Here is a 16,885-nt window from a genome sequence, read left to right as displayed (position 1 = left end):
ATTATTTTTGGATCACCCCCTCAACTCCGTAAACAAAACCCCCAGGGGTGTGCAGAGAGTGAGACCTCACTGGAGGCTACTTTGGCCCGAACCCCAAGCTTCTTAAAGGCCCTTCCACCCAGCTGGGTGGGTTTCTCTTTTTCTTTCTGTTCCAACCACCATGACCTACAGCAGGGTTTCCCAAACTCTGTCCTCGGGACCACAAAGGGTGCTCGTTTTGTTTTTTGCTGTAGCGCTACACAGCTGACTCAATCAACTAACCATCAAGCTTTGATCATTTGAATCAGCTGTGTAGTGTGAGGGCAAAAAACTAAACGTGCACCCTTTGGGGTCCCGAGGACCGAGTTTGGGAAACGCTGACCTACAGCAACATCAATACAGTGGTATTCTGGTTAGGCTTTGGTTAAGGCTGCACTCTACAGCCCTCTCACAATAATCCGGGTCTGGGTTTCCGAGATTAGTCAAATCAAAGTTTATTGGTCGGGTACACAGATTTGCTGATGTGCAGGTGCAGCGAAATGCTTGTGTTTCTAGCTCCAATAGTGGTATTTTACTGATTCACACACATCAGCACGAATTCAGTCTATGACTGTTTACTAGCTTGAAGTTTCCCTTATATATTGAATTACCATCCTAAAATGGCCACAGTCAAAAAAAAGCTTATCAAGTCTGGATGTTTCCACTCATCTCCCAAAACTCTTTCCCCACAGGAGGACCTGATCATCTTCCCCAGCAGAGACTTGCAGAAAGATTATCCATTGATGAATGTTGTTGAAAGTGCTGCTGTAATGCACTGCCTCCTTCCGTAGGTCCACACTTTTCTGGTGAGCTTGCTCGGAGTCATAATTGCTCCGGCTCCAGTCACCGGGTGGGAGGAAGTAAGTCTTATCTATTATTGGTGCTTTCAAGACAACAGGGGAATTTGGGAAAAAAACAAGGTCAAATCATGACGTCAGTGATCTTCCCGTCAGAAAGTCGGAGCGGAATCTCATTGGGAAATTAATGGAGGACGTGTTTACGCCTCACACAGCAGAGGTTTGGTTAAAGAAAAATTGTAGAAATAGGCGGAGTTTATGTCTTTGTGGCTGTGTTAACTAGTGACAACCCAAACGTTATTAGTGGGGGTTGGAGTAAAAGGTAAATAACACGTAATGTTCTAAGAAAATGCTAACTAGTTGTAATAGTATTTTTATATCTCACCGCCAGTGACTGATTAGTCATGATAGCTAGTTAGCTTAGTATTAAAGAGGCACTTCGCCAGCTAAGGTTACGTTAACGTCAGCCCTTGAGATCAGGGCCTAGCTAGATTTGTTACATAGCCACTTCAGAACATGGTTCTCTAGTTGAAACTATACAGCTAGGTAACTGTTAGTTAGATAACGTTAGACGATTCTCTGTAATCCGCTTGCTAGCTAACTTACCTAATGATGATACTGTTTGTCATTGCTGCTCTATCCTGAAACGTTGTAGGAGCTAGTTTCTTGTTACCTCTCACTTTAGCTTTAATGCAGTGTATATTTGCTGGTGATATACTGCTCTGACTGTATTATTAAAGCTATACTTAACTAGCTACAGATTGTAATTGGCTTGGAAACCAATCACACGACAGGGCCGATATACTACCAATCAGTATGAGATTGGCTATCACTCAGAGCCTCACTGGTTTTACTGTTGTTGCCTCACAGGAATGTAGATGTCGGAGGACCAGGAAGCCCAGGAGGATGAGTTGCTTGCTCTAGCGAGTATTTACGATGAAGAGGAGTTTCGCAGAGCCGAATCGGCACAGGGCGGTGAGATACAACTATGCCTTGAACTTCCTCCTAGTTTCAAGTTGATAGTCAATGGTAAGGCTGTTTACCTTCCTCTCATTAATACTGAGTGTCCCTTTAAAATGTATTAACTATAAATCAACATTAAAACCTGAACAATCAAATTTGTTGTATGTTTCTGGCAGGAGACAAGCAGAACGAATATGACATATCTTTCCTACCTCCTCTGGTGCTTAACTTTGTACTTCCTGCTGACTACCCTTCTTCCTCATCTCCGGTCTATACACTAAGTTCCAAATGGCTGTCAAGGGACCAGGTGAGGTAGACGCATCAAATCAAATGTATTGGTCACATACACATAGTTAGCAGATGTTATTGCGACTGTAGCGAAATGCTTGTGCTTCAAGTTCCAACAGGGCAGCAATATCTAGCAAGTAATATCTAACAGTTCTACAACAAAAACCTAATACACACAAATCTAAGTAAAGGAATGGAATAAGAATATATAAATATATGGATGAGCAATATCATTATCAGAGTGGCATAGTCTAAGATGCAATAGATAGTATAGAATACAGTATATACAGTGGGGAGAACAAGTATTTGATACACTGCTGATTTTGCAGGTTTTCCTACTTACAAAGCATGTAGAGGTCTAATTTTTATCATAGGTACACTACAACTGTGAGAGACGGAATCTAAAACAAAAATCCAGAAAATCACATTGTATGATTTTTAAGTAATTAATTTGCATTTTATTGCATGACATAAGTATTTGATCACCTAACAACCAGTAAGAATTCCGGCTCTCACAGACCTGTTAGTTTTTCTTTAAGAAGCCCTCCTGTTCTCCACTCATTACCTGTATTAACTGCACCTGTTTGAACTCGTTACCTGTATAAAAGACACCTGTCCACACACTCAATCAAACAGACTCCAACCTCTCCACAATGGCCAAGACCAGAGAGCTGTGTAAGGACATCAGGGATAAAATTGTAGACCTGCACAAGGCTGGGATGGGCTACAGGACAAAAGGCAAGCAGCTTGGTGAGAAGGCAACAACTGTTGGCGCAATTATTAGAAAATGGAAGAAGTTCAAGATGACGGTCAATCACCCTCGGTCTGGGGCTTCATGCAAGATCTCACCTCGTGGGGCATCAATGTTCATGAGGAAGGTGAGGGATCAGCCCAGAACTACATGACAGGACCTGGTCAATGACCTGAAGAGAGCTGGGACCACAGTCTCAAAGAAAACCATTAGTAACACACTACGCCGTCATGGATTAAAATCCTGCAGCGCACGCAAGGTCCCCCTGCCCAAGCCAGCGCATGTCCAGGCCCGTCTGAAGTTTGCCAATGACCATCTGGATGATCCAGAGGAGGAATGGGAGAAGGTCATGTGGTCTGAGACAAAAATAGAGCTTTTTGGTATAAACTCCACTCGCCGTGTTTGGAGTAAGAAGAAGGATGAGTACAACCCCAAGAACACCATCCCAACCGTGACGCATGGAGGTGGAAACATCATTCTTTGGGGATGCTTTTCTGCAAAGGGGACAGGACGACTGCACCACATTGAGGGGAGGATGGATGGGGCCATGTATCACGAGATCTTGGCCAACAACCTCCTTCCCTCAGTAAGAGCATTGAAGATGGGTCGTGGCTGGGTCTTCCAGCATGACAACGACCCGAAACACACAGCCAATGCAACTAAGGAGTGGCTCCGTAAGAAGCATCTCAAGGTCCTGGAGTGGCCTAGCCAGTCTCCAGACCTGAACCCAATAGAACATCTTTGGAGGGAGCTGAAAGTCCGTATTGCCCAGCGACAGCCACGAAACCTGAAGGATCTGGAGAAGGTCTGTATGGAGGAGTGGGCCAAAATCCCTGCTGCAGTGTGTGCAAACCTAGTCAAGACCTACAGGAAACGTATGATTTCTGTAATTGCAAACAAAGGTTTCTGTACCAAATATTAAGTTCTGATGTATCAAATACTTATGTCATGCAATACAATTTCTCTGGTCCCAGCTTTGATGCACCTGTACTGTCCTCGCCTTCTGGATGATAGCGGGGTGAACAGGCAGTGGCTCGGGTGGTAGTTGTCCTTGATTATCTTTTTTGGCCTTCCTGTGACATTGGGTGCTGTAGATGTCCTGGAGGGCAGGTAGTTTTCCCCCGGTGATGCGTTGTGCAGACCGCACCACCCTCTGGAGAGCCCTGCTGTTGTGGGCTGTGCAGTTGCCGTACCAGGCGGTGATACAGCCCGACAGGATGCTCTCAATTGTGCATCTGTAAAAGTTTGTGAGGGTTGTAGGTGACAAGCTACATTTCTTCAGCCTCCTGAGGTTGAAGAGACGCTGTTGCGCCTTCTTCACCACACTGTCTGTGTGGGTGGACCATTTCAGTGATATGTACGCCGAGGAACTTAAAAACATTCCACCTTCTCCACTGCTGTCCCGTCGATGTGGATAGGGGGGTAATCCCTCTGCTGTTTCCTGAAGTCCACTATCATCTCCTTTTGTTTTGTTGATGTTGAGTGAGAAGTTATTTTCCTGACACCACACTCCGAGAGCCCTCACCTCCTCTCTGTAGGCTGTCTCTCACGATCTCTACAAGCCAGAACGTTGAATAAAATTATATTTTAACTTACTTTACCTGTTGTCCGAGCGGTTGGTCCTTTTGCAGGTAGGAATGTGAGACAATATGTCCACAGGAAAGTATAATTACATAAACAGTACAAAGCACTGGTAGTGCATTCAGGTTTCTATCACCTGAAGCATGCACACAAGATGAAAATGCATGCATATTTCCCAAGCTTGTGTACGTGTTTACATGGTTCTGTGCATGCTTCAGGTGATAAAAATTGGAACACACTACCAGTGCTTTGAAAGGTTTATGTAATTATACTTTCCTGTGGATATATGGCTCACATTCCTACCTGCAAAAGGACCAACCGCACGGACAACAGGTAAAGTAAGTTCAAATATAATTTTATTCAACATTCTGGCTTGTAGATGTTGTGAGAGGAAACTTTCCTGATCCAAACGCAAATGTATGCCTGATGTAGAATTCAACGAAATTCAACGTCGGGTCTCCAGGCTACATGTCCTCCTCACCAACCCTTCTCTTTCTCCCCCTCAGATGACTTCTCTCTGCAAGCGACTGGATGGGCTGTGGGAGGAGAACCAGGGCTGTGTTGTCCTCTTCACGTGGATCCAGTTCCTTAAGGAGGAGGCGTTTGCCTTCCTCGACGTTAAGTCTCCCCTGGAGGTGGTCAAAGGGGGCGAGGCTCCGGTGGAGTGGAAGAGGAGTGAGGCTGGCGTGAAGCGGGCGGGGAGTCTAACCGGGGAGAAGGACAAACTGGAGCCCCTGCTGGAGCTGGACCCCCGTGCTGTCCTGGTGGTGGACCCCCGTACTGATATCCTACCTCAGCTCCTGGACTTTGATGAAGCTCAGCGGCAGAAGGTGTTTGACGCCAAGGCGTTCTGCTGTGGCATCTGCTTCATGGAGAAACTGGGCTCGGGCTGCCTGTGCTTGAAGGAATGCCAGCACGTGTACTGCAAGACCTGCATGACGGAGTACTTCCAGATTCAGATCCGCGACGGCAACGTTCAGTGCCTTACCTGCCCCGAGCCCAAGTGCACCTCCTTGGCTACGCCCTCACAGGTAACTTTGACTCTTGAGACACTAATGAGCTCTTGTGCCACTCTTATGAGCACTGACTAATACACTGCCCCTTTTACAGGTCAAGCTCCTTGTCGGGGAGGAGTTGTTTGCTCGTTATGACCGCCTTCTGCTTCAGTCCAGCCTGGATCTGATGGCTGACGTGGTGTACTGCCCTCGCCAATCCTGCTGCCAGGCTGTGATGGTGGAGCCAGACACCACCATGGGCATTTGCCCTGTCTGCCAGTACGCCTTCTGCACCCTCTGCAAAAGGGGATACCACGGCCTGTCCCACTGCAAGGTCACAGCAGGTAAAGGAAATAATTTACGTTGTATTACATAGTCTATATATTATATTACCGTGACAATGAGTTATATGCTGTGCACATTCTATACACTAAAGATGATCAATCTAAATGTAGGTTAGAATAATGGTTCTGGTATTGAGTGGTCTCTATCTCCTGCCTTGTAGATGAGCTGCGAGGCCTGCGGGATGAGTATATATCTGCCAGCGCCGAGGGGAAGAAGTTCATGGAGCAGCGCTTTGGGAGGCAGGTCATCCAGCGTGCTGTGGAGGAATCCTTCAGCAGGGACTGGCTTAATGAGAACTGTAAAGGCTGCCCGCGCTGTGGCACTAACATACAGGTTTGTTGCTCTCTGCACAACAAGGCTGTATTAGTTAGCAGGCATAGGTTTTGCTGCTCCTACATGATCCTGTCTATTGTACGATTTGATCTATCATCTTCTCTGTTCTCTCTTAATGTGTAGAAGGTTGATGGCTGCAACAAGATGACTTGCACCTCGTGTAAGCAGTACTTCTGCTGGCTGTGTCTGGGCCAGCTCACACGGGTCAACCCCTACAGACACTTCAACAACCCCTCCTCGCCTTGCTACAACCAGTGAGTGGCTTTGCTATTGTCCTCCTTTCTTTTTCAGCAGATGTCAGTGACAATTGGCTCTGTGTCCTTTTTGAGGATTATGTACAGGGGGAAATTCAGACCTGAGTTACACGTGCATACATTTAAATTGCACTTTCCTCTCTACGCATATTCTGAACTTGAACTTATGTATGGGGAAACCGCCAGTGCCAGCAAGGTAAGCGTTTGGGGTGGAGATCAAAGAAACAGGTGTGTCTGCAGATGCATCCTATTCTAACCTTGACTTAATTCCCTAATAATTCCACCACCTTTACGCATGAGGAAACCATGAATACAGTTGAGTGAACCTTTTTCCCGATAGAAATAACAGCATTCTCCATGTACTGTAATTTATAAATTATAAGAGCTAGGTAAATTAATAATCCGTTTGGATAAGGGGATTGTTAATATAGGTAAGGCGATAGGCTAAATTATCTATGTTGAAAATGTTACCTTATGATCGCTGGAGATTTAATGTGAAACCAGTCATATGGCAGGAAACTAAAAAGCATAGCAACATGACAGGTAGGCCTATTTATGCCCCTTTCCCACAGTGAAGTATGATATGCTGTGCCGTTATGCAGGTTTTTTTTTTTGTATGGCCTTATAACTTGCAGGGATTCAATTTGGAGACGAAAGCCAAATTGGATGACAAGGCAAAGAGTCACGCCACATTTAACCTTTGTGCTCACTAGAATGTTTTAATCATATGCCCCGACTTTTCATGTTTCCTTAAGTTTGTAGGCTATAGTCTGTTAAATATTATTAACCACTATCGGTAGCAACCGTAAGTAATAACCAGGTATATTTAACTGCCAACTTAGTTTTCATTCCCTTCCTTACATTACCTCGTTTGATTTAGCCTACCTTTATTTCTTTCCTCTGTAAATACTGTCACGTCCTTGTGGTTGTGGCTGAGTGTCAAGTAATGGTGGATACTATTTAATGAAAGCCAAATACAAATTATAGTCAAAATAAATCGGGACATGTAGGCTTATTAAATCATTATGGAGCTCAAACCGTTACTTTGAACTTGGCGCAAGACTTGGCACTTGCCATCACTCAGTTCCATGATCAGTGCAGGCAATTTGGGTGTGTCTATATTTTTCCGTGAAGTAAGATTCATGATTATTCCCTATTTTTAAAAATATGTGTTGGGCCTCCCGAGTGGCGCAGCGGCTCTAAGGCACTGCATCGCGGGTTCGATCCCAGGCTGTATCACAACAGGCCTTGATCAGGAGTGCCATAGAGCGGCGCGCAATTGGCCCAGTGTTGTCCTGGTTAGGGGAGGGTTTGGCTGGGGTGGCGTTACTTGGCTCATCGTGCTCTAGCGACTCCTTGTGGCGGGCCGGGTGCCTGCAGGCTGACTTCGGTTGTCAGTTGAACAGTGTTTCCTCCGACACATTGGTGCAGCTGGCTTCTAGGTTAAGCGGGCGGGTGTTAAGAAGCGCGGTTTGGCGGGTCATGTTTCGGAGGACGCATGACTCGACCTTCGCCTCCTGAGCCCGTTGGGGAGTTGCAGTGATGAGACAAGATTGAAAAAGGGAGTAAAATAAAAAATAATAGAAATGTTGAAAAATCTGTGTTTTTAAATCTACCCATGGGTTCTGAAACGGAACAAAAATGCATATGTTTTTATGGCTATCTTTTGTATATTCTGAACGCGTTCTCCATACATTCAAATATTGTGCCGATCAAATTAATGGAACACCGTATTTAAAGGGATTGCTTTAGATAAACGAATTGAACAAAAACTCCCTGATCAAATTGGTAGGCCACCCAATGGGTGTGTTTTCTGGGGTTGATTTAAATGTATTCAGTGCGCGCAAGGGAACCACGCCCGCAAACCTCGTTATGCGCCTCCATAAGGTAATTCTGAATACCAACTACTGAGATGTGCGTAGGAAAGGCGTGCGTATGAAAGGCGTACATTTCCAAAGTCTGAATCGGCCCCATAGAAAGTTTATCTAACCTTTTTTTATTGGCTTCTTAATGAGTAAAAATGACTAATTTATTGTGTTTCTTTGTTGTTATTTTATAGGCTGTTCCAGGGTGTGGATATTGATGAAGATGATGCCTTTTGGAGTGACGAAGAGGACTGACGTGCAATACCTCCATGCGTGATTCATTTGTATGCACTTTATCTCACCCTCACAACACCAACCGCCCATGGATTTAGCCAATACTAATTCTCACCATCATTGAGCAGGCATTTACTAACCCAAAATATATCAGTCATTTCTGATGGTTGAATGACTAGCAGAGGTCAATTCCAGGTAGAAATAGGTACATTACCTTACCCCAAACGTCAGTCAAATACTCAGGGCCAGTATTTTTCTGAAAGAATGCTCGTGAAGTGAGTATGAGCGAGTGTACCAAAAACTGATGGGTTACAGTTCTAATGCTGTTTTTGTTTAGATGATTTGAACAGATGTTGTTGGTATGTTTTATCAATCTCAATATAAAAAGGAAATTCAGGGATCCGGGGGTGAAGTCTTACAATCAAGAACAGAGGACAACATTTTGGGGTAATGTTTATACAATTTCATTTGTGTCCTGTAGAACCACTTTAATCATGATGAGTTAACTGTCTGTACACCAGGATACCATCCAAACCATGAGTTCACAGCTTGATTGAAGGTTGAAAAAAGGTTGAATAAAGCTTTGCCAAATGTGACATTCATCCAATGGCCATCAAGAAATATGATTTAATGTTATGTTTCTGGAACAGGATTTGTTTGTCTGTTTTTGTTCAATTTTCACCAAAAGGTACACTTTATCATGTAACATGATTTGTTTGAATGGGACACACTCAGGAGGAGGCTGGTGGGAGGAGCTATAGGAGTAACGGCTCGTGTACACTAGCACGCGGTAAATTGCTGCAGGCCGCTTCAGCAGCCCAGAGTGGCTCGCTTGTGTGCGTGCTGGCAGCATGTTCGGTTGTGCGTTATGAATTCAGCATAGGAAGTTTGAATGGTCTGGTTATTAAATGGGTAAATAGTTTAATCCATTCTCCATTCATGAATTTATTCACAGGTAAATAGTAATATGCTCTAAACCGCTCTGGTGACAAACAAATTTTGCTGGCCTGTTTACAATCGTCCACATGGCTGGGAGAACCTATTCAAGTAAGTAAATACATTTTGAAAATGTAAAAAAAATAAAAATATTAGTGTCAAGTTGCGTCAATTCAAATCTGGTATAGGAACAAAAAGAGGTCAATACACGTCTTCTAAAATAGACTAGTATTTTAATTAATGCAAACACTTGAATGGTAAATATGATGTTCGTATATACAGGCCCACTGAAAAACCATGCAGGGCAGTCAGAGAACTGAGCTTTTGTTATAAGTTCTTCTTTAAATACTCTGACAGAGATAGTTCCCGCTCCCTGCTGGGCCTGTCAGAGTAGAGGCTGGGTGTGGTTTAAACTTACCCAACCTATCGATGGCGCACAGGCTGGTCCCAGCCCCTTGGCTCTTCACTGTTGCCAGGCATTAGTTGTTATCTTTACAACTTGTCTCGAGTCAGCAACCTCAGACATAGTTTTCTTCTTCATGTTGCAGTACTTTGTCCTTGAGCGGTTTAACAAAGAGGCAGTGTGTGTGTCTGTGTGAATCACAAGTCTGTCTCAGCCTACCCCCTAACGGTTCCTCACATTAATCACAGCTTGTTATGTTAAACAATCTATATCAGTACAGCACAAACCTATTATGTTTAATCAGTAATGTATTCTTTCTAAGCTAGGCATCACATCTAGTTATAAGAAAATAGATCCCCACAATCCCCCTTTTCACACCCGCTGGGTGTGAACCCAAAATAAGACATTTCAGGGAAATGTAGGATTCCCCCTTTTGACACCCACTAGGGTGTCACTCATTGAAATACAATACAAACAAAAATAATCACACTTTTATTAATAGGCAATAATGATAATAAAAAGGCCTTCAGTCCTTCCATCTACACCAAACTTGTACTAGGTTGGCTACCAGGAACTTCAAACCTTCACATAAGGAAAGACAAACATTCACAATAGTTAAAATGGATTTATAAAACATAAAAACACAAACAGGGAATTTTGATTCCCCCTTTAGACACCCACTAGGGTGTCACTCCACCACCTCACCAATAGCAAACCAAGGGTCATCCTTTGTCAACCCCAGTTTCCTCCAAAAGCTAGACTCAGTGTCTGCATCTCCTTCTTGAGCCCCTAGGAGGGGCATCATACCAGCCGTATGCACGACATCTGTAACAGACTTTCTCAAACAAGGAATTACACAGGCAGCACAGCACATTAATATTAGAAACACAACTACTAGGGTCAGAAATCCAGTAACCACCAGTGCAGCATACTTACCAAACCACTCCCCCAACCAGGAGAACAGTCCGTTTCCCTGCATTCCAGCCATGCTCTTCATTTCAGCTGATAGTTTATCTAAACCAACTAGGGCTTTAGAGATACTCCCGTCAGGACTGGTATTGTTAGGGATAAACGTACAACAATGGCTTACCATTCTATAGACACCACCCCTTTCTGCCTGATCTAGAGCCAACCTCTTTTTACTAAGTCATAAGAGTGAGATGGCGGATAATTGTTCAAAGATCCCTTCTGTTGCATCCCTAGTCCAGCCAATAAATCGTTGTTGGTCGTAATAGATATAATTAATCCAATTCACAATTTTGTTTATTGTCACCCACCAAAAGAACGTGGTAGTAAATCCTTCCCCTAATTGTTTCATAGCTCGGTATCCATCCGATACCCCCCTTGGTATCCCAATCGCATCCATCTAAATAGGGTTATTCTCCTTCTTGTTAAAACTCCTCCTACATCTGTTTAATCCTTGGTTCCTGGTGACTAATTCTAACTAGCTGAACCAGTAGAACCAGGGCGCATGTATCTAGCCACCCTTTTTGGAATTCTCTGCCTTATACTGCCTTTACTGGCACACGCCCACCACACATCGGTTACAGGGGCTGTAAGGTTTAGAATTCTCTCCTGTGCTTCCGAACTTAAGTCTGTCACATTACTACTATCTCCAATTGATAATTGGTGATGTCTTTGTTTCTCTTTACCCCCCATCTGGATGTTCAGTCCCCCTCGGTCTCATATCCCCATCCCCAAGTGTGTTTAAACACTTGAGTCTAGGAACAATCCGCCGTGGGGGCCGAACACGAATATAATAGGATTTTATAATCCCAATTTGCTTATTGACATGTACCCCACCCATTGGCTACGTCCCTAACCCTTATTCTGAATCTGACAGTCTGCCCTTCTCTGACTCCCATTTTGTAGGCCACTCGTCCTTGACGGTCAGTATGTCGGGTCGCTTCTCTTCTCTTTTACTTCTTAACAATGGTAAGGGCATAGCACAATTGGTGGTGGATCTTGACATATCAAGACCATTACCGAGACTATGATGCAACTCAAGTTATCCATATTCCCAAAAACCGCCAACCCTCTCCTGTCCTCAGTCTTTCTGCTTGGTACTACCCCATACTCACACCCTGAGAACACACTACAGTGATGATAGGTCAGGGTAGGAGATCTTCGTTAACAGAGGTGATCCCCAGACCCTATTGGCTAGTTCTTCTCTCTAACTCTGCATGTGTTCAGTGGTGCTTGTATGTGTTCTTACCTTTTTGCAGTGGGTAACGTGGACCCAGGTTGCTCTTTCTGCTATTCTAATGGCAAAGGCAGTGACCAATATAACCTGATAGGGCCCTTCCCAACAGGCCTGCTTCCAGTGTTTCTTCTTTAGGGACTGGATGCTCACCAGTCACCTGGTTAGATAGAGTGGGTCACCTTCTCCTTTAGTTCACCTGTGGGGCACAAAACCTCTGACATACAGGTGTGGTTAATAAACTATCTTCACACGTGTTCAGCTCTCAATTTCTATGTCTGACTGCGTTCTCTTTCTAGACTTTCTAGATTTTTTTTTTTGTTTAAGTATTTTGTCCTCTCCTTCGTATATATTTATTATTTAATCCTACCATCTCCTACCATCCCCCTTTTGACACATGTTTTGCTCATGTGTCAATATTACCACCTACCTAAACAATCACTTAGGTAATATTGGTAATTTATCATCCAATTGCCATCCCTTATTTTTACCCCATAATTTTAACATAACAACCCTTTATAACCATCATACTAGGTGTGTTGTTTTTTATTTGAAAAACCCAATTTGAAAAACAACAACCACAAATAGCCAGGCCCCACTTAATTTGGTAGCTCACTTTTACGACCTAAATACTGCCTAACTTCACTACTGCTCCCCCTAGCCCTGGGCAACATTCCAATGAGATAAGCTAATCTCTTTCTCCTGGTTATACATTTTGTTAACCTTCAATTACCATCAGTAATCTAAAGATGGTAGTACACACAAAACATGATACAGATATCCCCAGTCCTAACCCATCAATAATTGTTTGTATCAATCTAATTCCTCATAACTAATCCATAAAACCACTCAAAATTCCTCGAGTATACAATGATTATTTAATTGATTACCCTAAATCTGCTACATGTGATCTCATCTCAAATGATCCATTATCAATTATTTGATCAACCCCCTAGGAAAATCTGTCTCCCCTTCTATTGTTCCTGTCCCCCCTGTAAATGTCATATTTTCATTTTTTAGCCAATACAATCACGGTTACATCAAATGTTCCCTCCTTTGGCCATTTAGTTACTATCTTTCTGGTCCTTTTTCTCATTTGTTAGAGATATTACCAATATCTTCAATATTTTCTGGGAACCTTCTCTTCATGATTGCTACTGGTGATCCTGCCATCTCTACTTCTGGTGTGGTCTAATGTCTATATTAGGGTGTAAGGTAAATTATTCCTGTTGTGTTTTTCAGCTAAACATTTATTATCCCTCAGTTAATGGTATTTTCTCCCTAATATATCTTCATACTCTTCTTCTTTCCCTAAATGAGATTTAATCCCTTGCCTTTCCTCTACTATCCTTCTATCATTACTGGATCAATGATAATAACTGTAATAACTATTAATAATAATTGTAATAACTATTTCACATTAAATTGTGCCTTTTTCTGATAATGTTATAATTGTAGCCTATTGCATTACTTTAGTTTAAAATATAAGTTTGTTTATTTAACAAATCTAGAACCCACTATAGGTTGGTGCTATTCCCTCAGCATAATAGCTAAAGCTACTTGCATCCCCTGGTCCCCGTAACGACAATAAATTATCGTTCTAGAATTCACCAACTATTTGCATACACCACTGGTGTTAAGCAACCTATCGAATAAAGTAATAACAATTAGAATTTATCAAAGCACTGCCTTCCAGTCAAGTATTTAGACCTCTACATGAAATCTTACAGCTCAATCTAACTCGCTGGACTGTCTCTATTTTTTTTCCGCTAACCAGAGCCATAAATGATTCTCCTTTGTCCTCAACTCAATTTTCACAGCTCTATCGCCATTTCTGTTCGCTATTCAATTTATTTAACTGTTCTCTCTGATTAGGCCCTAATTAATAAAACAAATACTTGCTATCGTTGATAAGCATACATGTAATGATATTCCTATCATTTGAACTATCTCTCACCCCTCCCCTTGCTCCTTCCTACACAATGGGGGAGGCGCGGGGACCTTGTAACATATTTTCATAGACCTTTCTAGAATACTTCTACTTAAGCTATCTAATTCAACCTTTCACATTTATCAATCCACATAGTAATCTAGGTCTATAGCCCCAATGCGAAAGCTTTACCCACTGTCCCTACCTGGGTTTGAACCAGGGACCCTCTACTTACATTGCCAGTCACCCCACACATTCCGCAATGCTTTCAAAGTAAATACTTCCAGTTCATAGAGCAAGTGACGTCACCAAATGAAAACCGCACTAGCTCTCACCTCATTCTAAGGTTGCTGGGGCCTCTTTCATTCCCCGCCAATAGATTAGGTAAGGCTATCAGTGGGTACTGGCCCCCTCCTACTCTCTCTCTCTCTCTCTCACTGCTTCTTTAAATTTACCCCTACGCGGTTCTCCCTCCTGTTTCCACTCCGAACAGGTTTTGTCCGTTTTTCGTTTTAACGTAATATTCGTCCGTTATTTAAAGTACGTTAGTCTATTTATTTAAATCAAATTATTCCCACCTAATTAGTTAAAGTCGGTGCATTTTTATATATCAACGATAAACCAAATTATTTTTGGTTTATCCCTTTATAACCATCATACTGACTCTCCTGAGTGGCGCAGTGGTCTAAGGCACTGCATCGCAGTGCTAACTGTGCCACTAGAGATCCTGGTTCGAATCCAGGCTCTGTCGCAGCCGGCCGCGACCGGGAGACTCATGGGCGGCGCACAATTGGCCCAGCGTCGTCCAGGGTAGGGGAGGGAATGGCCGGCAGGGATGTAGCTCAGTTGATAGAGCATGGCGTTTGCAACGCCAGGGTTGTGGGTTCGATTCCCACGGGGGGCAAGTATAAAAAAATATGTATTCACTAACTGTAAGTCGCTCTGGATAAGAGCGTCTGCTAAATGACTAAAATGTAAATGTAAATGTATTTCAGTCTAATTATTTAACCAGTATTTTGCAGGGTCAAACATCAAACATTAAATTAAATAATAAACCAAATTGCTTCAACTTAATTATTTAAAACCAGTATTATGCTATGTCAAACATCAAACGTTAAATCAAATAATAAACCAAATTGCTTCAACATAATTATTTAAAACCAGTATTATGCTATGGCAAACATCAAACGTTACAGTTCAGTTATATCAGTTCAAACGTTTCAGTTTAGTCATACTAGTTATTCATTATTCTACCTTTATGTTCCCAATTGTTATTAACGGGTTATACGGTTTAAGCAGCTACAGACTTCTTTAACTCCTAATTAGTTTTCTATCAAGGTATACAGGTTTATTAATTTTAATAACCCGCATTCACTCTTTTATTACACTGGGATCGTTCGCACTCTCATTCATACAACACCCTATACTTTAAAGTGTCCCTCTGATCCTAGCCGTACCTAGCCCTCTGGTACGTGTCAGTAGTGCAACACTATCTAAAATTGTAAGTGTCCCTCTGATCCTAGCCGTACCTAGCCCTCTGGTACGTGTCAGTAGTGCAACACTATCAAAAATTGTAAGTGTCCCTCTGATCCTAGCCGTACCTAGCCCTCTGGTACGTGTCAGTAGTGCAACACTTTTAAGCCAATAATTCCCTATACCCCCAGTTCCCACCCCTGATGGTCCTAGCCTGGGGACTTCAGTATTTTCCCCGATCCTAGCCGTACCTAGCCCTCTGGTACGTGTCAGTGGAACAATACTCTATAATACCATGGTTTAACATCACATTCACCACAGGTTTGCATGTCACAATATGGTGCTTATCTACTCATAATAATTCATATAATAATTCATAATTTAGTTCACTTACATCAAACAGGTGTTTCACAAAATTAATTTGGATAAAGCCAATGTGCAGAACTTCAGTCATATAACAATAGGTGTCTGCTTACCTGTTTTTAGTAGTCTGGACTCTTTGTGAAACACACCGTCCAATGACAGAGATGTCTAATGGGCCGGACGATATCCAGCGAAGTCCCTCTACCAGATCACGTCGGAGGTCACCAATTGTCAAGTTGCGTCAATTCAAATCTGGTATAGGAACAAAAAGAGGTCAATACACGTCTTCTAAAATAGATGAGTATTTTAATTAATGCAAACACTTGAATGGTAAATATGATGTTCGTATATACGGGCCCACTGAAAAACCACGCAGGGCAGTCAGAGAACTGAGCTTTTGTTATAAGTTCTTCTTTAAATACTCTGACAGAGATAGTTCCCGCTCCCTGCTGGGCCTGTCAGAGTAGAGGCTGGGTGTGGTTAAAACTTACCCAACCTATCGATGGCGCACAGGCTGGTCCCAGCCCCTTGGCGCTTCACTGTTGCCAGGCATTAGTTGTTATCTTTACAACTTGTCTCGAGTCAGCAACCTCAGACATAGTTTTCTTCTTCATGTTGCAGTACTTTGTCCTTGAGCGGTTTAACAAAGAGGCAGTGTGTGTGTCTGTGTGAATCACAAGTCTGTCTCAGCCTACCCCCTAACGGTTCCTCACATTAATCACAGCTTGTTATGTTAAACAATCTATATCAGTACAGCACAAACCTATTATGTTTAATCATTAATGTATTCTTTCTACGCTAGGCATCACATCTAGTTATAAGAAAATAGATCCCCACATTAGCTAAATAGCTACAGTGCATGCTAACTCAAATGAGCTGCTAACGAAGCTAGGTAGCTATCTAGCCAACTTTACATACTGTATAGATAGCTAGCTAAGTGAATTCAATTTTACCAGCTACCTAACTTCATATTAGCTAGCTATCTTGATGTATTTATCACTGTAAAAAAACAAACTCCAAATGCATTTGTAGGTAGCTAGCTAACAGCCATGGAGGAGGGTGAAACTTTTGTGTAGTTCCAGTCCCTAGAAGTGAGGACAGAGAAAATAGTTACAATATTCAGTGCTGTCTAATTTGAGTATGATGAAGTCGGTTT

At 42.7% G+C, this 16,885-nt stretch overlaps 1 protein-coding gene across 4 annotated transcripts; it reads left to right on the top strand.

The window, feature by feature from the left end:
- Positions 1 to 683: 683 nt before the first annotated feature.
- LOC121574031 (E3 ubiquitin-protein ligase RNF14) lies at positions 684 to 9,026 on the top strand. Of its 4 annotated transcripts, none has more exons than XM_041886561.2 (8): positions 684 to 878; positions 1,686 to 1,844; positions 1,955 to 2,085; positions 4,905 to 5,429; positions 5,509 to 5,737; positions 5,899 to 6,071; positions 6,195 to 6,325; positions 8,385 to 9,026. In XM_041886561.2, exons 2-8 carry the CDS (start codon positions 1,694 to 1,696, stop codon positions 8,443 to 8,445), a joined length of 1,401 nt encoding a protein of 466 aa, XP_041742495.1. In that variant the 5' UTR covers positions 684 to 878; positions 1,686 to 1,693; the 3' UTR covers positions 8,446 to 9,026. The 4 variants fall into 4 exon arrangements, with proteins under 4 accessions (XP_041742495.1, XP_041742493.1, XP_041742494.1 ...); XM_041886559.2 differs by lacking the exon at positions 684 to 878 and adding an exon at positions 1,028 to 1,137; XM_041886560.1 differs by lacking the exon at positions 684 to 878 and adding an exon at positions 1,340 to 1,361.
- The last annotated feature ends 7,859 nt before the right edge of the window (positions 9,027 to 16,885 follow it).

This window comes from Coregonus clupeaformis, chromosome 9 (genome assembly GCF_020615455.1).
Source record: "Coregonus clupeaformis isolate EN_2021a chromosome 9, ASM2061545v1, whole genome shotgun sequence".
NCBI lineage: Eukaryota > Metazoa > Chordata > Actinopteri > Salmoniformes > Salmonidae > Coregonus > Coregonus clupeaformis.
This window is presented reverse-complemented; position numbering and strand designations above follow the sequence as displayed.